General features: G+C 41.5%; 1 protein-coding gene across 2 annotated transcripts in view; it reads left to right on the top strand.

Moving 5' to 3' along the window:
* The window catches only part of LOC308105628 (nck-associated protein 5-like), an 83,893-nt gene that overhangs the window by 40,449 nt on the left and 17,238 nt on the right, over window positions 1-26,206 (top strand). For both annotated transcript variants that reach the window (XM_080456476.1, XM_080456475.1), the window contains exons 4-8: window positions 4,423-4,491; window positions 8,697-8,735; window positions 10,079-10,198; window positions 24,938-25,117; window positions 25,339-26,206. The exon at window positions 25,339-26,206 is cut by the window's right edge and continues 2,092 nt beyond it. In XM_080456476.1, coding sequence (XP_080312602.1) covers window positions 4,423-4,491; window positions 8,697-8,735; window positions 10,079-10,198; window positions 24,938-25,117; window positions 25,339-26,206 — 1,276 coding nt within the window. The remainder of the gene's footprint in view (window positions 1-4,422; window positions 4,492-8,696; window positions 8,736-10,078; window positions 10,199-24,937; window positions 25,118-25,338) is intronic.

The raw sequence follows: 26,206 nt of genomic DNA, 5'->3' as shown, positions 1-26,206 counted from the left end.
AGACCCTGCCCCTCCAAATCCCTCTGCACGTCCCTGTGTGGGTATATACCCACGAAGGAACAGACACCAGCATTAATATGGTGGACATTCACATTATGCCCCACTTGTTCAGCCCTCAAACTCCCTTAACGCCTTGGAGGGCTTGGTAATCTATAAACACTGCAGTTTTAGTGCCTACTACTAAAAACTAAAAACTAAAAAAGTTTTCAAAACGTTTACCTCACTGACCTACACTGTAAAAAAAATAAGTTGTAGTGATCTCTTGTCTCTCCCTGTGCAGCCCCCAGTGGACGCACGGGGAGCAGTTAGGGGATAAGTATTTAGAGCTCAGGACACTTCAACATGAAACAGGAGGAGCTGGGGATCATACCAGGGAACTTCTGGTTCCCAGATGTCCACTCTACCTCCTGAGCCACTGCCGGCCCCCCCAAGGGCAGAAATCACTGTTCATAGATTAAGAGCAGGAAAAAAACTGTTTAAATATAGAGCAAGGCAGCAACAAAGCAGCTGAGAAAGTTGTTCATAAAATAAAACTAGGATTAACTAGTACTGAAAGAAATGACTGAGTAACAATAACAATTCAATTCAGTGTTGCAAAAAAGCATTCAGAAATATTAATTTGTTTTCATTCTCTGTTGTTTTTATTTTATAATTTGCAGTCAAATGAGATCAAATAATAAAAGAGTTAACATTTCATTCATAGCGTTACACAACACAATATAAAGCTCCTACTAATGTGATGATAATAGCATGCTAGCTCTGATAATGACCAGTTTGTACAATGAAGCGATGTTTGTTTCTTCAACTGCAGAATTATTAAGTGTCTATTTAAGAGAGCAGACATAACAATTGTGTCGTTTATGCGGACGGCTTAGATAAACTGATGCACTTAAATTACATATTCAATTTCCTCCTCCACTCTAAAGACCCTAATGGATAATTCTGAGCATGTCCCATGCCTTTCCGACCGTCACCTTTTTCACGGAGGCTGCCTTTATTTTAATCCACACTTGTAATTAAACTTTAAGGTTGAAGCGGGAGGAGAACGTTATGTTTTTTCCCCCTTTCTTTTCTTTTTTTTCGATTTAGTTTGAAACTACTTTCCGGCCATTACAGCACACTCAGGGGCTTCCGTATAATCTACCGTGAAGAATTGACTCTGAGAATCACAAATAAGATTAATAAGTAAACACAGGAGATGCTTGCTGTCTTTGTGCTCATTGAGAAGAGCCCTTCGTTCTCCATGGCATTTACAGAAGAGTTTCCAGTCAACAGCGTTGACTGGAAACGTAGCAAGTTGTAAAAGTTGGGAGAGTGGCAATAACTGTTAAGTCTGGTGCACCGCAAAACAAATAACCATCTTGCCAAGTCATTTGATTTCGTAATGGATATTAAAATTGCACTTTCCTTTACCACACGAACCCTAGTGTCCCTTGTCTGGGCCAAGCATATTGCAAAAATAGCATATCTACAAGCTCACAACATGTAACAATGTGTTGTGAGCTTGCAGATCTGCTATTTTTGGCGAAGAGATTTGAAGAGCAGGTGCAAGTATAAAACCCCAGGGTGCCCCGGTCAACTAAGTATATATTGTAGGGTTTGAGTGGTTAAAACAAATGAAATACCTTTTTTCCCCTTTGCCTATTTCTTAATCTCATTAATAATTTTGTTTTGTATCGATTCCACATCTATGCGTAGTCTTTGTTCCATCAAAATTCTTGTAAGTGCTAATTGACTCTAGAAATTACTCTGACTCCAACTGCCATTTTAAGAATGGAATACAAGATTGGATGGCTTGTTCTTATTTTGTATTTTTATAGTTTCTTCTCTTTTTTCCACTGCTGCCAGCTTGTAAATCAATAAAACTCATTTGTGAAAGCAAAGTGATATCACATCAATAGCAGGGGTGAGATCCAACCAGCACTTTATTTTACAAGGCTTGAGTGACCTTTCCGTAGTATGCATGCAGGGCTAAACATGGCCTTTTAAACATTAAGGTTTTATTTCCTCAGAAACAACACAGTCAGAGCTCTTATACACTGCTGTGAGTTAATATGCCCAGTCGTGGGAAATTAATGAGTGCCACCACTTGATCCATGCTGTGCAGTGGTGGAAGAAGTATAATTTATTATTTAAGTAAAAGTAACAATACCACAGTGTAAAAATACTGTTCAAGTAAAAGTCCTGCAGTAAAAATCTTACTTGAGTCAAAGTACAATACTATTAATTAGTAGTTAAAGTAGCAAAAGTAGAAGTACTCATTATGAAGAATGCCCATTTCAGAATCATATACGGTATATCATGTTATTGGACAATAATAATTACTGAACATTAACCATTTAAGCCCTATTTTATACTTTGGATATTCGAAAATAGCCGATCTACATTGCAACGCGTTGTGAGCTTGTAGATCGGCTATTTTGGAAACATTTTCGAAGAAATTTAGAAAAATATGTATATGCTATAGCAGAAAAGAGAAAACACATACTATAGCAGCAATAGTAACAGTAGGCCTACCTAGTATTTTGAGCTAAAAGCAACAAGTAGTCACATCAACATGACAGTACAGTATGTGCAAGATAACTTGTATCTGCAGTATATCCTATATTAAAATTGGTTAATGGGAGGGCTGGCCGGCCGGCGGGCAGACCACGGCCACGTCACTCTGAGATAATAATTAACAAACCACGCCCACGTCACTATGAAGACATAACCATAAACAAACCAGGGTCCAGCTACGCAATATGGAGTGTGTTGTCTAACCTCAATGTGTCGTCATGGCATCAGACGCAAACAAATCAGTCAGCTCCATATATGGGCGCAAAAGGGGGCATGCCCATATATGGGCATATACTGATGACATCAGCAATCTCCATATACAGTATGGGCATAAAAGGGACAAGGACTGACAGATACAGAGATCCGGTTGTCCGGAGCCACAGATCCGACCGCTATGCCCATATATGGTCATGTGCATAAATGGGACCGACCGACTTCAAACTCGGATATCCAGTTGTCCAGAACCGCCGATCCAACCAATATGCCCAGGTACAACACTATGACTCAGACCTATTGGTCGAATCAACGGTGTAACGTAGGTGTGAGGGCCGCGTAGCGTATATATCAGCAATAACCGTTTCCCTTTATCTTTATACTATACCATTACCAGCGGTGGTAACAGTATCTGTACTTTGTATTTAGCAATGTTAGGTTGATCACACTATGCAAGAAGACTACAATTTCTAGTGCCAATCCACATTTCTTTCCTTGTATGGTCTGTTTTCTCTTTTTGTCTCTTCTCCATGTCTTTGTTGTTCATGGCTCTAACAGCTGCCGGATAGAAGCTTTATAAAAAAAGAATCTGCAGCGACGGTATACTATTGGAGTTGAGATGTTCTTTGAATCCTGTTTGCTCACCCACTTGTAATTCTCAGGGATTTGGATGTTCAGCTCACAGCAGGTCTAGAATCTCTCTTAGATTTACTGCATTCATCATTCCAGTGGAAAGTCACCTCCTGTCTTCCCGGAATGGATGCTGCTCCCACACGGCACGGGCTAACCCTTTCTATCAGTAATTGAATTACACCTGGGTGGAGTATCTTAGTGTCATCCTCACAGACACTGAGACCCTCTCTAAAATGGAGGCTGGCACCTTAGATTTATAGCGTCATCCATTTAACACCATCCCTTGCCAGCAAGACTTCACTTCCACTGATCCCACAGGGAGAGAGCCTTTAGGAAATCTAAGTTGATGGATAATTAATATGTAAGGCACAAAGCACTGCTTCTACTTAATTAAAAAGAAAAACACTACCACTTGAATCAAAGTTATTTATTTCCTGTAATGGCATATTAAAGCTTTGTTAAATTGGTGCTTTGCAGCCACATTGAAAGCAACAATAAGGAATGGTCTGTCTGTCTGTCTGTCTGTCTGTCTGTCTGTCTGTCTGTCTGTCTGTCTGTCTGTCTGTCTGTCTGTCTGTCTGTCTGTCTGTCTGTCTATCCGTCTATCTATATTTGTCTGTCTGTCTGTCTGTCTGTCTGTCTGTCTGTCTGTCTGTCTGTCTGTCTTCAGATGGGGATAGAACTTACACTATTCATCTCTGGGCCTCAACATCAAGGTGAAGGACGTGGTTCAAGTTGAGATCATGCGCATGTCTTGTGTCTCAAAATATCATTAGGCTCCTTGCCAAAGAAGATCTTCCCATAGAGGAATTATGTGATCAAAAGCCAACATCAGTCACTTGGTCAGAATCTCTAAATCCCATGGCCATGTTACGTGCAGTAGTAGGTGCTTTCTCAGTCACAACTAGACTTATGTACTCAGTCCTTCATGACTTGGAAACATTTGCCGGACATGAACATATTGGCAGGCATGTGGTATGTAGAGAGTGTTTAACTGTAGTTGTTTTTCTCTTCCAGGCGGAGAACTCTGCTCTATCGACGGAGAATGACAATCAGAGGAAACAATATGAACACTGTCTGGATGAGGTGAGTGTTTTCTGTCAGCTGTACACTGCATTTGGAAAGAATAAGGTGTGTTTACACGCATTTTAAATGTAGGGCAACACATGCTCTCTCACACAGATGCAGGCAGGCATGCATGTACAGTCACATGCGCATGCACAAACGCAAGCACGCATGCACACACAAAACTACCTGTCAGAAATTGTACTTATCCAGTACTGACTCAAATCAGTCTCAGCCATCAGTGTTATGAGCTTGTCACCATGCAGAACAAGATAAACAAAAAACACTAATTTCAAAGCCTTCAATCTGATGTTTGTTTGTGCCAGACACTCACACAGCAAGGGTTATATAAGTTCATACTGTAGCTAGCAGAACCAGAACTACAAGGAGCCGACAGTTTCAAAGCTACTGTAACGCTCAACTCTGTGTTGTACTGAATTCCATGGAGGGAAAACCAGACTATCGTACATCTCTAATTGAACCAGGCGGACGCAGCTCAGGGTGTTCAGGGAACGAGAGGCTGCTTTGAGTTGAGAGGGGAGAGAGAGAGAGAGAGAGACCACCCACTCAGGTGGACTAGTTCCTACTTTACAAAATGGGTGGTATGGCTTATTTTTCTCGATTATATATCTCCATCCAAACACCTCTCCGTCCAGCCATGCATCCATCTCTCCATCTGTCACAATTACAATTTAGGCATTTAGCAGCACTTATCTAGTGTTATAGCAGTGTTGGCCTTACACTACAGGATATTTTAAATATTTTTTTTTATTATTTTTACATCTGTTTATTGGGTTTTTTACAGGATATTTTAAATCTTAAACGATTTTGAAACCTGTTTTTTTTTTATCAGATAATCTTAAACATGCACACACTACATGATTTTAAAATCATAGGGCATCACCACTTCTATCCAGATTCTCGGGCGGTGGACGTCACAAACGTAACATGCGGACCTGCGAGGCGCACCATTGCTCCAATCCGCACCAAACTCGGCACCAACACTGGTTAGAATAGCCGCACCCCCTCTGTGTTCCTATTGGCTGGGGTTTAAACAGCCATAACTCCAGTTCCTAGCACGCTAAAGGCCCCACACCTGGTACAGTAGGTAGGTGTCACAAAATGACAGCAATCGAAATTCAATGCAATGCTGCTACTATCTGTACATTTTAAAAGTCTCCAACTTTGGAACCGACGTGGATATAATTAATTACCTACTGTACAAGCACAGTGACACTGTCAATGACATGGAGAGATAAATAAACGTTTTGTTACCACCGCACTCTGACCTCTCTGATGCGATATCCTTTTAGATCAACAACATTTATAAAAGCAGTGGGTCGCACTCAGAGTGGCAAGAGTGAGTTGACTTTTTATTGTTTCTTACAAACTTTTCGCCTATCTAGCCTTCGTCAGTGTCCGAAGGCTGTTTGTTCATTCTGACATGTAAGAAACAATAAAAAAGTCAACTCACTCTTGCCACTCAGAGTGTGACCCACTACTTTTATAAATGACATGGAGAGAACATTTTGGAAAGTGATGGAAGAACACAGGCTCCCCAAATGACACCAGTGACTGCTCTGTTCCTGTGTCTGTCCATAGTTTCATAAAGCATCATTTATCTTAACATATTGCTACAGTATGCATCTCGACCTCGTTCAATTTTGTATGAATTACGTGATAAATGAAGAAATTTGGTAAACATAAAATAAATAGCCTACATAAACGAAGGAATGAATGGTGAAAATATATTATGTATTTTTTTTACCCATATCCATCACGTGATGTGTGATGACATCAGCAGTCAGTCAATTTGATCCACCACAGCTGCACCTGATTGTCCATCCTACATAAACAACCTACAGTTATGAAAAGTGTGTATGTGTGTGTGCGTGCGCGCGCGCGTGTGTGTGTGTGTGTGTGTCGACAGTGGGTTGTTGTCAGCACAGCGGCCCTCATCCCTTGCATCGGAACAGCGGGCGTCTTTCTCTCAGTTCCCCGCTGTGCCGTTCCATACAGTAGCAATCCAGATAAATATCAAACATGTTTGAAAATGGTCAGAGCGGCCCGACCGTCCTGTGAGCAACTCGGGAGGGTTAAGATTGGATCTTTGAAGCCTCACACTAGACGATATTTATGCCCGAGATTCGCGCCTGAGCTAAACTGATGTTTATGGCTAGATACCCGATTATCCTGTATTTTAAGGCCAGCTTTACAAGCGTAACATCAGATGAGCAGAGTAAGCACGAACCCCAGTCAACAAACAACAAGGTAAATAGTCATATAAGTAGAGTTCAAACAGAACAATGTAGTGCCTCAAAGAAACTAGGATACCAAGAAAAATCAAACCTAGCATCTGTCTAAACAGCATACTATGTAAATAACATTCTTTTTCGGCAAGGATTTTTTTTTATTGAAATAACAAAAGGTGAACATGTAACCAACATACAGTATCTGCATAGTAAATTAGCATCTATTGAAAACAAGAAGGGATACAAAGAGAGAAGTGGAGTCTGAAGAGGTCTGCAATTCTGAATGCAATCGGGAGATTATTCTACAGTTTGGGAGCCAAGAAGGAAAAGAGTCGAGGACGTGTGGAGCATTGGCCAGGGTGTTTAGGGAAGGTTTGAACAGCCTTCCTGTGTTAGCTGATCTAAGTGAGCAGGAAGGGTTGTAGGGTTGGATCATGCCCTGACGGTACGGGGTGCCATGCCCTTGGTTGCCTTGTAGGTTATCACCAGTGTTTTGCAGCAACCAGAAGCCAATGAAGGGAACACAAAAGGGGGGAGACGTGAATGGTTTGGGAGGTTGAAGACGTGGGCGTGCTGCAGCATTTATTATTTGGAGGGGCTTCAGTGAGAATGCCAGGGGGCCAATAAGGAGGGAGTTTCAATAGTCGTGGAGATAAGGAGCTGAGCAGACTCCTTGGGGAAGAAGGGTCTGATGCTTCAGATGTTAAACCTAAAGAATCGAATGATCATCCCCCTCTAACCTGTCCTCTCTTTCTCTCGTTGGCCCACTAGAGAGACCAGGCTCTCCTCTGTTTTATGTTTTGTTTTGTTTAGTTTTTTGGCAGAGCTTCACTAATGTCTGTTGTTACCATGGAGATCGCTGCCCATGACAATTTAAAGTATTCCAGCCGAGGACGCAGAATTCTCAGAGCTGCTTCCCTGGGAGTCATATCTCTCTGTGCGTGGCCACTGTGAATGCTACCTGCCATGGTTTGAATAAGCTGAGGCGACTCCTTTTGACAGATAGATGAAAGGACTCGTTGAGCACACCCAAGCAGAATCTTGTTTTCTCTTTCATTGGCATTCCAATTTCAAAGTATAATCCATGCTATACCTTTCAAATATTAGAGAGAGATACGGAACACACAAAAAAATATTGTACTGTAGTTGATACTGTTTTACATCAAATCTGTGGGAAAAACAGACACCAAACCAAATAAAAATAAACCTGACAACCTTTTTGTCCTTGAGGACCTTAAAACATACAGTATACTGTAGAACAAGTGACGCTGCTCTGGTGTCAGATCTGCCGCTACAACCAGCTGCTAGACCAAGTTGTCATTGCTAAAGTAACTTTAATGTAAAATATTCATAAGCCTTCGAGAGTGTTTCAGGAAGTCAAGTTTGATGTATGGGTCGTGAGACTCGTGACCAATCAGACGAAACGGCCTGCGACATAATTTGTCTTCAGCAGGAACTCATGTTGTAAAGCATTTTCAACATAGATGAGCTTTTTCTATAATGATGTTTATGGCACATAATTTAGCACATCAAAAAGAGGAGAGTTGCACTCGGAAATAAAAGCAAAACGGTTTTCTTTATTGTTTCATATGCCTTAGATTGACACAGATGTTTCAGCTATCCAGCCTTCATCAGTCTGTCGTGCACACTGACACGCAATGATGAAGGCTGCATAACCAAAACATTTTAATCTAGTTAATCTAAGGCATATGGAACATTAAAGACATTTCTGAGTGCAACCCTCCTCTTTTTAACTTGTTGAACAGTTTTTTGAGACAACGCACCAGAGTGGTCAGAACACGGTGGTATAGAAGATTTAGCACATCAATTATGGCTTCCATCTACAGTGCAACAGCCAAAAATGTAAATATAATCTAAAGGTAATAATTATGAGTGTAATTTTTCAGATCTGTAAAATAACACAGTGTGCATTTTAATTCATGGAACTTCTTCTTCTTCTCCTCCTCCTCCTAGGTGGCTAATCAAGTCGTTCAGGCACTGCTGACACAAAAGGTTTGTCATATTGAAGCATTCTTATCCAGCTATTCATTACAATCAATTAGAGGATTCATGGCTGTCACAATGATGAGTGGCTTTATGTCAGCAAGGCTAAGAATGATCTATGGCATATGGCTCACCTCGTCACAATATGTCAACATGGCTTAGAATGTTATATATACTAGGCCTACTCGGGGACCATGCCCTACCCGGTTATGCAATACCCATTGTACCCATTATCAGAGTACCTTTTGTACCCGTCTGTTTGTCTGTGTCCCTTTTTTTTCCCATAGATGGAGTTACACACACACACACACACACACACACACACACGCACACACGCACACACACACACACACACACACACACACACAAAAGTATGTTTCTAGGAAGTCTCTCCAGCACCGCTCATCACAACAATTTTTGTTTAATATAAAATAATACAAGGGCTATCGCCTTCTATGTTTCCCAATAATATGGTGAGTTCACGTAATATGGGACATTTTAGTGGGACAGCTATACTTTGTAATACTAATTTCATATATGCAAATCATAATCACCATAATCATAATCTATCATCTAAAATTCTAATACAATTTAAAAATAGCTTATATAACATTAAGTATAACAGTAATGGTATAGAACATATACCTCGGGTAGAGTAGAAGAAATAACAGAAGTAGAAGCAGAGGTAGTTACAAGCAATGTTGGTCAGCAATAGGTGGCAACAAACCAGGTCTTTGGTGACATTCACACATTGTATATCTATTACTCTATTCATGGCATAACATAGTAACAGCGGGCCCCAGTGCAGGCTAGTTAGGACCAGTGTTTCCAGATTTTGCAAGATAAACAAGCAGCCAGGGCTACGAAAACAAGCCCAAAAGAAGTCAACGTACCGTGACATAGCCACATAATTTGGTGACGCATCCCATTGCAATCGCCATGGGAGGAGTGGAAGATGGTAGAATTTGCAAACTAAGGCCAACCCCCTCACATGACCTAATATAAGCGACGTGATTGGTTAAAAACCTTAACCTGGAACACAGACTGTTGATTTCTCTCGCGCCAGACCTCCGCTCCCTAGGGGGGAGACAATAATAAAATATATATGTGTGTATATGTATATGTATATGCAACTGTGACATCAGTGAAGCCTCTGTCAGCCCTGGGTCTTTCCAACCTTTTCATGTCTGTTCTGCACCCACACATGTATACAGCTTCAAAAACCACATTGCAAATTCATAAACACAGCCACTTGTACACTGGAGACTTGTGACGACAGGATTTCGATTGTCTGAGAAAGTAAATTCTATAATCCCATAATCACTTGTGTATCTCTTCTGTGTTGTTTTCAGGACTTGAAGGAGGAATGTCTGAAGCTCAGAACACGCGTGTTTGACCTGGAACAGCAAAACCGGATTCTGAGTGTTCTGTTCCAACAACGTGTTAAAATGTCCACCAACGCCGTCTCCCAGGTACACAAACTGAGTGTTACATCATCAACAAGACTCTGCATGCTACAGGAAACTTAATACACATTACTGCAGGGGGTCCCAAACCTTTTTCAGCTCGAGACCCAAAAGAGAAATTTGGTGTCTCTCTGTGTGAATTAATCACATAAAAAATCATAGCCGATGTACAAGGCGATGTGTACAAGTCTCACAACGCGGCGACGCGTCACGCGTTGTGAGCTTGTACAGCTGCTATTTTCACTATAGCCAATAGGGGGGGATTTTTGGGAAAAGAAAAATCTATACAGTACTGTATAGAGGTTTTGTAGGAGAAAATTGGAAATTGATAGGCGAGTCCATTTTGTGGACGACGGAGAAACGCCCAAACAGACCCTCATGCCAGACTCACTCCTGAAAACAAATGGAAATGAGATTTCCGGAGGTAGGGGTTTACCAGGCTAGGTGGTAGCTGGTTTGACCAACAGTTTGAGGATCCAATGGAGTTAGGAGGTTTTGTCTGATAGCGCTTCTTTTCATTGGTCAATAGGTCCAATGTACAGGGTGTTCAATAGCGTTGATTTATGAAGAAAGAAAAAGCGGAACATTTGAGTTTCTGCCCTACAACCAGCTGTTTCTGCCCGACAGCGACGATATGCTGTATTACAGCTATAAACACATTCGGTGCCAGAGTTGTATTAAAAAAGTGACGTTGAGCGCCAGAGATCTCACCGTTTGTAACGCTACGCTGTTTATAGCTGCAGACTCCACGATGAGCACCCGATTGTAAACAACTAGAAGTTCGTCTAGTGTGACGCGTCGTCCACTTCGCATCGCAGATCCACCTTACAGCCACCCCAAGTGTGAGAGAGAGTATTGTGTGAAAGTACGGCAAAGTCGCTTATGATTTTCAGACATGGCAACGCTGTGGTGAAAAGTAAGGCAAATGCGCGTATAATCAGAGGACATGGCAACGCTGAGTGTCCTGTGCTCCCCTCTTTCCACGGACCCCTTGGAGTCTTGGGACACCCGCGAAACATCGTGGAGCCCTTCGGACCCCCGCGAAACATAGCGGACCCCTTGGGGGTCCCACGAGACCCTTGGGGGTTCCCTGGAGACCCTTGGGGGTCCCTGGAGACCTACAGACACGGCGAAGGAAAACGGAAAACTGTAAAGCCACAGCCACGCATGCAAGAGGTTGCACATGAACTCTTCAGCCGCACTGAGGCGCTCCAACACAAACACTCTGACGCTACCCTAAATCCACTCCAGGGTTTGAAAATACCTACTTCACAAACGGGTGACGTGCATCACCGTTCCAATGACCAAAACTCCACTTCGGGATTTCGAAAAGACCCACAAAAGCGTTCAGTAGTGTGTGTGTGTGTGCGTGTGTGTGTGTGTGTGTGTGTGAGAATGGAGCACAGCGTGCAGGGGGAAGCGCGCTCGCGTGCGCACACACACACACACACACACACACACACACACACACACACACGGTGCAAGGGGAAACACGCTCGCGCGCGCACACAGCCACACACCCGAAGCAACAACGGCGCAGGGAAAGAGATGGATTTACTTTCATTAAGTGGCGTGTAACAACACACAGTGGAATGAGTGCCTTCGTCTGGTGAAGTTCTGATTAAGCTCGTCATTGTGGAGGAGTGGGTCAGCTCATCATTGTGGAGGACTCGGAGTAGGTAGGTATTCTCCTCTGCGTGGGTTGGTGTGTTATTAGCATTACTGTGTTTTTTCATGAAGCTGGTTGCTTGTTGCTCGCGCACAATATGGCAACACTGATCTCTGGCCACACTGATCTTCCGCACGGTGAAAGATGATCCCTCGCAAACGCCATTTTTCTCTTGCTGATTAGCAGCAGGTAGCTCACTCGAGCAGGCTGCACAGGTAGCGTAGCTACCCCCAGCATGCAAACAATCAATGCAGTAATAATGTGATGATGTGACATCTGGGAGGAGGGGGTAATAATTATGGGAGTAAAAGTATGTCAAATTATTATTAGTATGAGTTAGGATACACGACATGGTCAGTCCACACATGTATTATCACAATAATGGAAAAGTTTGTTTTGTTTTATCTATTCTGTGCATCTCCCACAAATGTCTTATAAGGCTGTCTGCCGTGGACTTCCAGTAAAAGAAAAACTTAAATTACCCTTTGATTATGTTCTGGCCTGCCATCTACTGTAAGGGCTTAGAAAAACAGTTGACCCAAGGCCAAACTTACTTGCAGACCCCTGCCATTATTGTTCCAGTCAAACAAAAACCGGGGTCCTGGAGAGCTCATATTTGTTCAGCCACTGAACAAATAATGTTCTGGTGAACTATCCGACATAGCATTATGTTGACTGATTCATTGCGTTGGCTTGCACCTGCTGAATGCCATCTTCCTGACTGTGTTTGGCTTGTCATATTGTTGTTTTTATGTGTACTTGTTGTCAATGTTAAACATTACAATCTGGGATTGATTGTAATGAAGACTGGACTCGACTGAACTGTACCGTTGTCCCTAAGCCTAACTAAAGCCAAGCCTTATCTGTTTGAAGTCATATTCCCATAATGATAATTACAGGATGCTGAAAAGTGGTCTGTTGGATAGTCAGATTCATTAGACTATGAAGAGTTGCCTATTCACTTGAGTATGACTATTTAGGGAATATTCACCAAAACATGCATTAGACTATAATGAATATTCCCTAAATAGCACTCTAATGATTAGAGTATTTCCACTTTTTTTCCCACTTTTTTCTGGAGAGCAGTTTTTAGGGTTGTACATGGCTCATAATTAAAGAATTATTGGATTAATTGCAAAAACAACACCTTTCCCAAACAACACCTTTCCCATGGAAACATAGAAAAATTGCAATAACCTGTGCAACTGTAGGTCATTAAGTACACTGAGTCTATCAGAGCAGTAAATATTGCTACTGTAGGTCATTACTGTAAGTACAATGTGAGTCTATGAGAGCAGTAAACATTGCTACTGTAAGTCATTAAGTACACTTTGTGTCTATCAGAGCAGTAAACATTGCTACTGTAGGTCATTAAGAATACTGTGAGTCTATCAGAGCAGTATACACTGCAGTCTTCACTCTAGCAAAATATGCCATTAGTTTTGGAAAATCTGAAAAACTATAAAATGTGTTTGGACAAAGTTTCTAGGCAAAAGTATGAAAGAACAGGTGCAAAAAATAAGCTGTTTTCCCCTTAGACCATTATAGTCAATGTTTAAAAAAAGTTAAATGTTTAAAAGAGTACTACTGCATAAACATTTTCAAAAAGTTAAATACATCCTCACAAAGCTGTACATTTTAAAGTTTGAGCAGTTTCTAGCTCAAAGTATGTGGAAGTACTTAGAGTCACAAAAAAGTGTACGGAGGAAAGAAAGAAAGAAAGAGAAAAAGAAAAAGAGAGAAAAAAAGAAAGAAAGGTGAAGCGATACCTGAGTGTGCTCGCTGGGCAGCAATGGCACTAATTGTGCATACTTCCTCTTCATTGATCAGTCAACCAATAGGATCTTATTGACTTTTTTGTGTAGCTTTGTATTGTGTTCACTAATCATGACTGATTTATGATTGAAACGTGACTCATGCACCCTGTTAACTGATTATTACTTAAATGAAAATGGGACTTTTATGGAAAAAACTAAAGGCAAATGCTACCTCAAAACATTTCCTGAGACAACCGAGACACTGTTCTGCCCCCAATCGTTTTGTAATTATTTCATATGAATCTGTGGTTATCACTGTAATGAGAGAAGAAGATTTCATGCAACCTGCAGTGTGATTTTCCACTTTGATGGAGCAATTAAACCTAATCCTTCTCAAAGAGGTTCTGACCTTCTGTGATGAAGCAACACAGTGGGTTGCATCTAGTGACTGAAAGAGAAGTGAAATTCATACTGAGAGCTGAAAGCTATTTTTGTTTTCAATTGGCCACAGTGGAGGGTAAAAGCAGAGCCAGCCTACCAGTCACTTTTAGTAATTCAACAGACAAAATCCATTATAAATAAGGGTGATAACTCATTCCTGCATGCCAAAAGAAAATGACACAGTCCTACGTACGTACACCCACCATAATTAATTTGCTGCATGGTTATTTCTAAGCCCAGTTAGTCTGGGATTAGAACTGGTCAAGATTTTCATACATCACTTAAGATGTTTTAGCCTCACCTAAATATATTCCATCAGAGGTCAAGGTCACAGCGCAAGGTCAAAATGTAGCCCTACAGTATGCTTGTACATACAGTAGCATCTCTCTGAGTGCTTTTCTACTTTAATGGGGAGATGTCACTGGATGTCACTGTCACTTCCATCACATGCTTTAGTGACAAAATGAGAACTACATTGTGACAGATTTACAGGTTGTTTGACAGGTCTGAGGTGTTTTCTTCCCACTTTTCTTTATGGAATTATTTGTCCAGAATACAAAATTAAACTTAAAACATAAAAAAAAATCTGCACCCCATGCATGTCAGATGTACAACACATATAACAGACATGGTTTGAACATGAAATAAATGGATAGGGAGAGAATGATGCAAGATCATTTTGAACAAGGAAAAGGTAGAGAGCACAAAGTAAGATCTTAAAATGGCCTCTGGGAAAATCATGGCGAGAAGTGGAAGATTAAAGTGGTGAAATTCAACAGTCGATACAGTTTGGAGAAATTAGTCTCACTCAGCTTCTCTGCAAACCTGTATTTTATCTCCCCGTCTCTATTTATTCTCCACACTGACAACTGCAGGAATACCATAGATGCTTAGATGACCTTCTTTTCTCAGATAGTGCTCTTATTTAAGTCCTATCTCAGTTGGCTACATCAAGTTCCTTCATTAAAATAGTTATATATTTTAGTGTTGAATCTTTTATTTTGCTACATTTTATCCTATTGTTAAACCTTGAACATTGTCTGCTATTCCATTTTATTCTATTCTATTCTAAATGGGAACATAGATGGTGCAGTAGAGGGAAATGCAAAAGGCTTGAATGTCTAACTTAACTTGTACTAATGACAAATGCAATGCCATTTGCAGTCCTTAATACAATTTTCTTGTCATGCTTTTGATGTAGGAATTGGAACCCAACCTATTCCACTGTCCCAATCACTGTACAGGGATCTGGATAAGAAAGAGAGTGTAAATGTAATTACATTCAGTGGTACATGCCCTCCCTTCATCAGCTAGTCTTTATCTCCCACTTGGAACTCATCGACTGACCACTGCTCTCCTCTAGTGTCATTTAGCATTCACGCGCTACGTGACAGACATACAGTAGCAAGAGTCGAGACCTGCCTCCCTGCAGCGCCCCTTTTTGTCTCCAGCACCAGTCTAGGCCCAAGGCCGCCTCACTAATGAGTCCATTCGGACCAAACGAGGGCCACGGGTACCAAGACACCAGTTCATGGCCTCAGCTGTGTGAGACAGCAGGAGCTAAGAGGCCAGAATCCATTAGGCTCTGTAGTGGTTCCTCTGACCTGGCTGGAGAGAGAACTCCCCCCCCCCCCCATCGCTCGCTGACACTGAAGACTGGAGGAGGACGAGAGGAGGGAGAGAGAAGGAGAGGGTGATAGATTAGACTAGAACTCTAGTTGTGCATCAGTTTAGGAGAGAACAGGGAGGCGATGATGTATGAATTATTGAAATTGGTTTTTGTTTTTAAACTTGAGCGAGACATGCTTATGGGAATTGAATTTGGGCTTTAGAGCGGTGCTTGAGGGGCCCGAGTTGGGGAAGTTGATAAGCTGGGCACAGTGCTTCTTTCTGCAGATAAACTTCCTGGTGCTTGAGAAATAAAATAAACAATAAAATGTTATTGGCCCCATTTGACTGTTTAAAAATACTATTGATTTTTCTGTGAACCTGGCATGGGGATGAATTCAACAGGCATTCAGCTGAGGTTGTTAACCAAACAATTCCTCAGACTCACCAAAATGTTTAGGTACTGATGAAAAAAGTATAATTGAATGCTAGACCTATGGTATCATCTTTTTGTATGTGTATGGACAAAAACATATTATGTTTATCCCCAAATCCAATTCAAAGCTGTGGCTCAATGGTGCCTCAATGGTCTTCACATCAGAGTCAGTTGACTACATCGATTTTCTTGTTCTTTGATGTGACTGCGCCATAGAATGTCAAAGACCCTTATTCATAAATGAGGCCCCATGAGAATTCACCAGACAAAACAATGTCTCCTTCATCATCTTCTCATGTCTTTCCTATAACTTTCATTAAGGCAGAAAAGGGTTGTGGAGTACGAGTCCCTACAATATTAACATCCTTCACTAGCATGCAGCTAAACCTGCCCAGTAGCCTACACCCCTCCATTCTTTAGTGTACTCCTCTGGGAGCTGCCCAGTACACCCACCATTCTTTACCGTACTCCTTTGGGAGCTGCTTAGTACACCCTGACCCATCATTCTCTGCTGCTTGCCACCAAACATCTTCACTGGAGCAGAACATCTTGGAACAGAATTAAAAACACTCGCCTTGGTGTGCTGGATTTCCACTTCATTGGCTCCCGGGCACACCATTTCTCCCTACTGACACTAAATGAGCAGCAGTTCAAACTAATTACTGGCCACAACGCTGAGCTGCAGAGAGGGCAAGAGGTAAAGATAGAGGGAAGAAGATGTAAGAAGAAGAAAGTGGATCCTAGTTAGTTTGAAGGTGCTGAACTGATGCACTCAGCAGATAACAAACTGATGCAGGTCATTAACGAAATCTCCCATCAGTGGAAGTCATATCGGGACTCGAAAACCATTGCCGTGGATGTGGCTGATGTGGGTGGGTCAGCAATATTCATGTGCAAGGCGGTTTGATACTATTGTTAAACCTTGAACCTTGTACGCTATTCTATTCTATTCTATTCTATTCTATTCTATTCTATTCTATTCTACTATCTCTCTGCGTCTCTCTCTCTCTCTCTCTCTCTCTCTCTCTCTCTCTCTCTCTCTCTCTCTCTCTCTCTCTCTCTCTCTCTCTCTCTTGCAGGTTTAGTGACATCACCCCTCTTTGATGATCACAAAGACAAGATACTTACTGTAGTACAGAAATTGAGCTGGGAGTGTAGATGAGTTTTATACTGGGCTGTATAACTGGCTTGAGTAATGCAAGAGACTATAAGCACAGGTGAAAGTACAACTCTGCATTTGGTTCCATTAAACAATACACTTTTGCTTGGTTCTATTTCTTCTCACTAAATCCTTGTACTGACAGTAGCTAACATGGTCTGTGCTGGGGCCTGCCCTTTGGTCCAACAGCCTATTATTCTCAAACCCCAATAGTCTGACAAATGTTAGGTCAGGGTGAAGGTTAGGGTTAGGGTTAATAATAAAGTACGACGTCGAAATAAAGAGCAATCAGACCAATGTAATGGTAGCCTGGCTCCACCCCCTGAATCGTTTGCCTCGCATTCAGGGTCTGGTGACGCTGTCGAAGGCGGGTGTTTCTCGGTTGAAAATCTGTACGACGAATCGGGATTGGGATAATCCAGTATGAACCAATCACCAAAGAGTCTTTGAAAAAAAAACTCGCCCCCATCTCAGAAATCGGCTGCATTGAGAGGGCTTTCAGACTGAATAATGGAGTGAAACGAAATGAAAATTCAGGCTGAGTGTCAGGCTAATGTAATGGCACTGTGTGTGCTTGAGTAGCTTGGTCGGTAGAGTACTCAAGATTTTGGGTTCGATACAAATCAGCGTATGAGTAGCATCAATAAAACTCTGCCACATAGGTCCAGTCCAATGACTTCCTCTGCGTAACTAACTAAATGGTTTATTGAACATTTTGAAGGGGACAGTTCTGTTGATCCACCCTCCTGTATTTTCTCATTTGTCCTCCTCTTGCTATTTTCCATCTTTCTCCATCTCTTGCTTTTCCCACTTCTAGCAGCCTGGCCCCAGCTATGTAGCAGCTACATATAATTGTTGTGGTGTTTTACATAAAAATATGCTCTGCAAATGAGCTTTAATAGTCCCATACATTCAAATTCAGGTCTGCTGTCTATCTATTACTACTGTTGTTTTTATTATTTTAGTGTTGTGCTTGGTTAGTGGCTGAAGAGAGACTTCCCAGCATGCCTCGGGGTGCGCCTACTGTATGAGTGTTATTCTATTATTGTTATCGTGTTATTTTTTGCCTGTGGGAATGTGTTGGGGGAGTTATGTGTCTATTGTGATTAATGTTATTGGTTTATGTTCATGTAATAATTTATTTTTTGTGTATGTGTTTTGGGGTTGGACCATGAGGGTTATGGGTAGTAGATGTGAGTGACCACATGTAATGTACAGTGAGTACGTTACCAATATGTAATATACTGCACAGTAGACTAGCCTAATTTATACTCCATATTTTGACAACTTGTTTGCTTGAAGATCTCTTGTCCGCAAGCGACACCATCATGTGATGGAATGTAAATGAAGCTGCATAGTCTGTTACCGTATAAGCATCTTCTGTAAAGTTGTTGCCACATCATTGGAAATGATCCTCTCTCTTGATCAATGTATTATTGTGACACAGAAAGCTGGATGAGAAAAAGGCAAGCATGATTTATGTACGCAGGTTTCCAGCCCATAACTCATAAATATAGGGGTTTGAAGGGGCCTTGGAACAAGTTCAAATAATGTCCTCTGACTCTTTAGATGCTGTCTTCTAAATTCTAAAGAAGAATATCTGATGACTTCTTTAAAATGCTCTTCTTTCTCAGTTCTTCCACAGATCGACAGGAAGCAAGTGTAGTTTGTTTATTGTTTAGTTTATTTGCACAATAATGGGGATACAAGTTGCGTAAGTAATTTTCACTTGCACACAAAATATCTCATAATCAAAGGGTTAGGGTTAGTGTGGATCTCCATGACACTGATTCGGTCTAAAACCAGAACTCAAAAACAACTGCAGCGGCACAACCTACAGTATAGGTTGCCTCCTACACATTAATCTGTGAGGGTGCCCTATGGAAACAATGTACTAGGCCATTTCTGATGTAATTATGTGATAGATTCCACTTACAGTTAGTTCATCTGTCAGTTTCTTTGCCCTAAAGATATGAAAGTTGCTTATCACACAAGTGGCTGGATAAACTTTTAATTAAACATTTTAAAAATCTTCACACAATATTGTGTTTTGACAGCAAAAATATGCTCTGCTCCTTACTGTAAGAAAAGGAAACGCAATACTGTAAGTTTAAGTTTGTGACCAAGGCAAAAGCAGAATGAGGTTTATTTGTACTACCGGTATCTATGGATTTGGGACTTGACTTGTCATATAGTAAAAAAAAATAGACTTAGAAGTAAAGATAAACTATACATTTATTTGATTGCTATCTTTTAGCCCTCAACAATCTTTAAAATGTATGTCTTCCTTGACTTTGCAAAGCAAGCATTCCTGGGTTCCATAAAAATGGAACTGCACTATTATGCAGTGGTCCTCTTAAAAATTGCAAACTATTTGAATCATGAATGGTGTGTGTGTGTGTGTGTGTGTGTGTGTGTGTGTGTGTGTGTGTGTGTGTTGGGGGGGGGGGGGGTCCTTAAATTGCCCTTGATTAAAAATACAGCTCCTTTCTCTTTGGGCGATTTTGTTAGACCATATCAGTTGTGTCAAATCTCAGGGACACTCCTCAACTTGCTGACTGTAATTAGTTCCCAGATTAATCCCCCAACACGTGGTCAAATTTGGCATTCTCCCACAGTGCTCGCGGAATAAAGGCTAAGCACGGATAATGAAATAATACTTGAATATCAATGAATGGCCCGAATCACTTTAGTCCCACACTCCCTCATGCAATTATTTCCTATTCACATTAATTATAGCTAACAGATGACACTAATGACTTTGAGAGGAAGCTGGCGATGGCAGCCTTGAAAGGGATCAATGCTGTTTTAAATGGGGTCGCAAGGCGTCAACCACTTGATGTCCGCGGGACATTCCAATTGGAAGTGGCACGATGCAGGCTGCGTCTTCAGCACGCCAGTGAACTGTGCCAGCTCCTCATCAGTGGAAGATGCCACAAGTGCTCAGCAATGTCCAACGGCATCATTTGGGGTTCCAGGGGATGCACATTTCCAACCCCCTAGCAAATTCTGTTCTTTTGTGCATATTTTCTCCATCTCGGAATGTTTTTTTTTTTTTACAGAATAATCTGATTTTAGATAGGCGCTGAGTGCATCTCTTTCCACGCCACAGTGTGTGAGACACATGTTCTTTTCTGCAACCATACAGCACATTCATTAGTCACTTTCAACCTAAATAATTTTCACTTTTGTATTTTAATTTTTATTTGTATTTATTTATTTTGCCTCCCTCTAGTTTGTCTTAAATTTTTTCTTACATTACACATAACCCACCTAACAGTGAACCTACTATAATTTCTGTGGCTTGAAGCCAGCCAGCTATAAGAAGTGAAACTAGAAAGCTGGCATTCATCAGCAGAAACCATAATTCCACACTTTTTGTTTTTTCATAAATTAATGCTATTGATCATTTTATACTTATTCATACAAGCGTATCAAACATATATCGTATCTGCTGTACAAGCTCACAACTGGTGTAGCTCGGCTTCTTTTTCATTTTTTGCTATTTTTTTTAAATGATTTCCTATAATGACATGCCCAAAATAGGGACACCGGTTGAAAGTGGTTAAGTATGTCTGTGAATTTTATAAATATTTTACCAATGGCAAGAATTAACAAGAACTTGTTATAGTGACTAATGAGAACTGAAAAGTAACGGATTTGTACATACAATAAATACTAGGTTTCCACCCAACACCGACGACATGATGTCATTATGTACTGGTAGTTCACCACATTATTTGTTCAGTGGCTTAAATGAGCTCTCCACTCTCATGTTGTTTGATTTGTCCAATAATGTAGGGTTAACCTCTCATGTCTGCTGATGGGGGAAAGATTACCTTTCATGGTGTTATTAGAATTCCTGCTGGGATAGTAACACACCCCTTTAGCCATTAATCAGTTCTTCCTTGCCCTATGGATTTTTGCAAAGGTTAATACTAATTCAAATAACTAACTTTTAGAGATACTAGAGGTATCTCACACCTACGTTGCACCGCCGATCCAACTGATATGCCCATATATGGAGATCTATGTATCGGTCAGTCCTTGTCCCTTTTATGCCCATATATGGAGATCCCTGATGTCATCAGTATATGTGGGCATGCCCCCTTTTGTACCCATATATGGAGCTGACTGATATGTTTGCGCCTGATGCCATGACGACATTGAGGTTAGACAACACACTCCATATTTGGGCGTAGCTGCATTGGGAAGTCCTTATATGGTTATGGCTGAATCATGGTGACATGAGCGTGACGACGTAGTGACATGAGCGTGACGTCAGAGGCCCGTCCGCCGGCCCGTCCTCACTTCAGCCAATTTTAATATAGAATGATGCTAACAGACTATCTGGAGGACCCCCGTACATTTTTGTTGGTATAGGTAATCAAAACTCATGTGAGGCACTGATTATTTAACATTTTGTATCATAAATATTATTGTATTTCCGTCATATTGTAGTGTACCATCCAGTGCTGTATCGTGTTGCACTGTATCATATAACATTTGTTCAACTGCTCTTTTCTTAATCAATGGATGGATGAATGAATGAATGAATGAACATTCCCTGGTATCCTGATTCCAGCTCTTTTACATAGTTGTACTTTTTGCCAATTCAAATGCCTGAAGAAGGTCTATGTGACCGAAGCGTTGCTTAAATAAAAGTGTTCCTATTGTGCAAGTGCAGACGGTGTGCGGGTCATTTTATTTTATTCTCTGCCAATTCTAAGTAGAAAGTATTACTAAATGATTCATCTCAAGAGCTGACAAAATGTGGCACTTGTGACAAACGGGCACAGCAATTGCCACAGTCCCACTGGCACTGTCAGAAAGCTGTTGTCTTGTGTACATTACAATATGTCATCCTGTCGCGGCAGATATAACTGAATTACACCACAATGAGATTAAGTATCTACTGTCAGAGTTAGACACTCTAGGACATGGAGGCATTGGTTCCGGTTAGGATGCCACATGGATCATAGGACAATAACAATGCACAAGTGAAACGGCAAATACAGTGTACAATGGACCACATTGGAAACAAGCCCCCGAGGGCTTTTTGTGTTAACCTTTTAGCATAACCTTTAACTGTTCTTTTAACTGTGCTTACCGATAAAAAACTGTCACTACACCTTGGGAAAACTGAATCCATTCTCTTTGGGACCAAACATTCCCTCAGTAAAATGAAGGTAAATGACTTCAAGGTCAAAGTCGATGACACAATCATCACTAGCAAAGAAGAGATTACCTATTTGGGATGTATTCTTGACAAATACCTGACAGGTGAAAGCATGGCAACAAAGGTGGTCAAAAGAGTAAACCAGAGAACCAGATTTATGGGCAGAGTTTCCTCTTTTGTCAACCCCCAGGCCCTCAGGACCCTCTCAGGGGCCCTGATTCAGCCCCTTTTTGTCTATGCTTGCTCCTCTTGGTACTCCAACACCTCAGTGTCACTGAAGACTAAGCTTCAAACCTCCCAAAACAAACTGATTCGACTACTTCTCGGACTGGGGCCCATGACCCACCTCTCTCCCACTCACTTTGCCAGCCTAGGCTGGCTCAGGGTGGAAGACAGGGTTAACCAACTAAAAATGGGACTGGTCTTCAAAATTGTAAATGCAGATTTGCCCGAAATGCCCCCTATACCCGCATATCTGTATAAATACCTCGAAAAAGTTAGTGACACCCACAGTCACGAAACTAGAGGGAGCGTAAACAACAATCTGGTACCACCCACCCATAAAACAAACATGGGCAAATTCTCCTTCTACAGCACAGCCACCAAGGTATGGAATAGTCTAACCCCATCCCTCAAAAAATGCAGTTCGCTGGGCCCATTCAAAACAGCCCTAAAAACTCATCTTTCTGGAGGCCAAAAGAGGAGCTAGTACCAGTTTCCCTGTAGAAAGACGACCCCCCCCCTCCCCTTTTTTTGTATATATTTTTTATTTTTCATGCTTTTTTTGTACATAGTGGTATTTTTTCTCTGTATTTTTATGTTGATTTTTGAACTGTTTGGTTGCTACTATATATGTCTATGAAATTAATTCAAGGATCCCAACGGAAACAAGTCCGCAAGGACTTTTTTGGTCGGACCTTTTAGACAAAAGTATTATAAATGTAACTGTGTTGTTTTACATTCTTTTGCCTAATAAAATTTTCAATCAATCAATGTACTACCTGTACTGTTAACTAACTTATTAATAAAGCATTCAATCAATAAATCAAAGTTTTAAGGACAATATCATATCGTCCATATCCTTCAATATCAGGAAGTCAGTATGAAGGGAGTATTCTGCATACAAATCGTGTCATTGCATGGTTCAACCCAACACAAGTATAAAGCCTTAATGTTCTGTCGCATGACACAGTACAATCTCACAATGCGTAGCGTCTGCAGCATGTTGTGACCTCGTAGGTCTGCTATTTTCGGCATGCGGTGCCGTCATGACGAAGTATGAATCAGGCTTTACTCACCTTGTACTTGTCATTTGTGGAGTGCAAAAATGAATAGCTGAATATGAATAACAGTGGATCATGGTTCCGTGGATAGCAGTTTTTTGCAACAGAGGCTTCTCAAAAACAATGATTTTTATGTATGCTCGCAGGGACCCAGACAACTACTAGTTTTCTATTATTAACAGGTAGCTAATTGCATAAACCTGGTCTAAGATAGAATTAATATGTGAAGTTGACAACCACTGCTGCTCTAAAAGAAAATAGCTTAAGCTGGTTGGTTTCTGAAATGTAATCATGACATTACCTGCAAGCAAAGGGAAAAATGACTAGGAACATTATAAACCAGGAAGCACCCTGACCAGCCGAGTGGAAAATGTCATTCTTCTCCTCAATTAGCCTTTAGATGGAAAGAGACAGCGATGTATCCACCGTATTGATTCTTTGAGATCTGTGACAAATATAAATGGAGAGCTAGGCGGGCTCCCTCCCAGTTTGTGTTGAGGCAGGCATATTGTGGATGAACACACAAGTACTCCATTCAAAATGATGTGTGTGAGAAATGCTGAATGGCCGGATCACCACTGATACTTTGTGATATTAACTAATAATATGATTTGTGAATAAGCATTTCCCTTGGCTGCTGTCTGGCACTATATCACATAATCAAGATTATTTGATTTGACATACACTATGCAACCACACATACACTGCAAAATCCAGAGTATTAATTTAAAGATGAAGAGATAAAATAGACTCTTGTGCCCGAGTTATACTTTGATGGAGTCACGTGCTGAAAATCGAACCCGATCTACAAGCTCACACAAACATAAATGGATGTTGTGAGCTTATAGATCTGCTATTTTCGGCACACAACTACATTGTATGCCAAAGTATAAATCCATTGTCTCCATACAGGTCCAAATTAACACTCATGGTTTTGCAGCACACACCAGCCTCCAATTGCCATTTTTTACTAGCACAACAATTATTCAGAATTGATTCACAGAGTGAATAGATACTGCATATCTATTCACTCTGTCAGTTGCTAGTGAGGTACTACACTGTTCTCTCTACATTCCATGTGTGTGATTATTTACCCTGCTTATTGTAAGTTGCTCTTGATAAGAGTGTCAGCTAATTACCTAAATTGTTGTAATAGTAATTTCTTTCATTCTTGTTTGCTGACAATACCACGTTATGATTTGATGCGTTCCAGGAGGGGCAGCGGAACGGAAAGGCAGGCGTTCCTGCAGGGAGATGGCCCAGCCTCCTCAGTCTAACGTGCCCACGCAGCAGCTGCAGTGGTAGTGGCAGTGAGGCATCATTGTCCAGTGCTGGTAGCGAGTACTCCAGTGGATCTCACACTTGGGCAGAGGGACGGGGCTCTTCTAAACAGGTGGGTTTTGATATTCACCTGTACTGTAGATTAATTAGCTTGTCAACCGGGGCGGCGTCAAGAATACGTTTTTGGCATCTGTGGTAAATATTGATAATTTAATAATAATAATCACCATGTCAACCCCATGCAAAGCTACGGCTTAAAATTCGGCATTTGAAAAAAAAAAGATGCATGGGTTATTGCCATTTCATGATTTGTGAATTTCTTGTCACTCACAGTGTGCAATAAGCCGGGAGAAGAGGATGAGTGCTGGGTCTGTGTCCGCCAATCACTCAGTTCCTGTCGAGCAGCTTGATATGGGGTTGAAGGAAGGCCACATTCTGAGGGGTCTAAAGCGGCTCCAAATGCGCAGCCCCAAGGAGCAGTCCTCACTTGCTTCTGGCCCACATTACAAAGACTGCATGACCTCCAATGAAGGCATATACTCTCTTGGAGTCAAGTGCGGTCCACAGGCAACAGTCCCCAAACAGGCATGCGCTGCAGGCAAACCTTTCAAGGCAGGAGCAGGGGGTACTGCCCTCGGCTCAGACTCTGATGATGCAGATGACGAATCGTCTAAGTCTCCGTCTAAGGAATGCTGTGATCAGCCCACAGAAGAGAGTCTTTGCTTGGAGGAATCAGTTGTCCCTACCTTGGGTGAAGTGGTGGATGTTGAAACGAATCCTGATGACCACTGTCTCCAAAACGACCCTGTAAAACTCACAGGGAATCATGGAAACTTCCTGTCACCTATCCCAGACAACTTCTTATTTGAGGGCCCCAATCTGAGACCTGGCATCAGCCCAACAGGGAGCCCCACCAACACGGCGATGTTAAACAGCAAAGAAACAGCAGAAAAAGACAAGCCGTCAGGCTTGAAGAAGTTGAGTGACAGAAACAACAACAACCAGGAAAGGTCGACTGACCGCAAATCCAGACTTGATTATGTCCGAAGACAACAGAACAGAACTGTGGCCAAGCAACTCGAAGCAGATGTGAGCTCATCACTTCAGCACGCTGTAACGAGAGCACTGAGCAGTGAAGCCAGACAGCGTAGCTCTTCAATGGACACTCCGCATTGCAGAGACCAAGCAAGTCAAGCCGGTG

The sequence above is a fragment of the Gymnoscopelus braueri genome (genome assembly GCF_963280865.1).
Source record: "Gymnoscopelus braueri genome assembly, chromosome: 18".
Taxonomy (NCBI): Eukaryota; Metazoa; Chordata; class Actinopteri; order Myctophiformes; family Myctophidae; genus Gymnoscopelus; species Gymnoscopelus braueri.
This window is presented reverse-complemented; position numbering and strand designations above follow the sequence as displayed.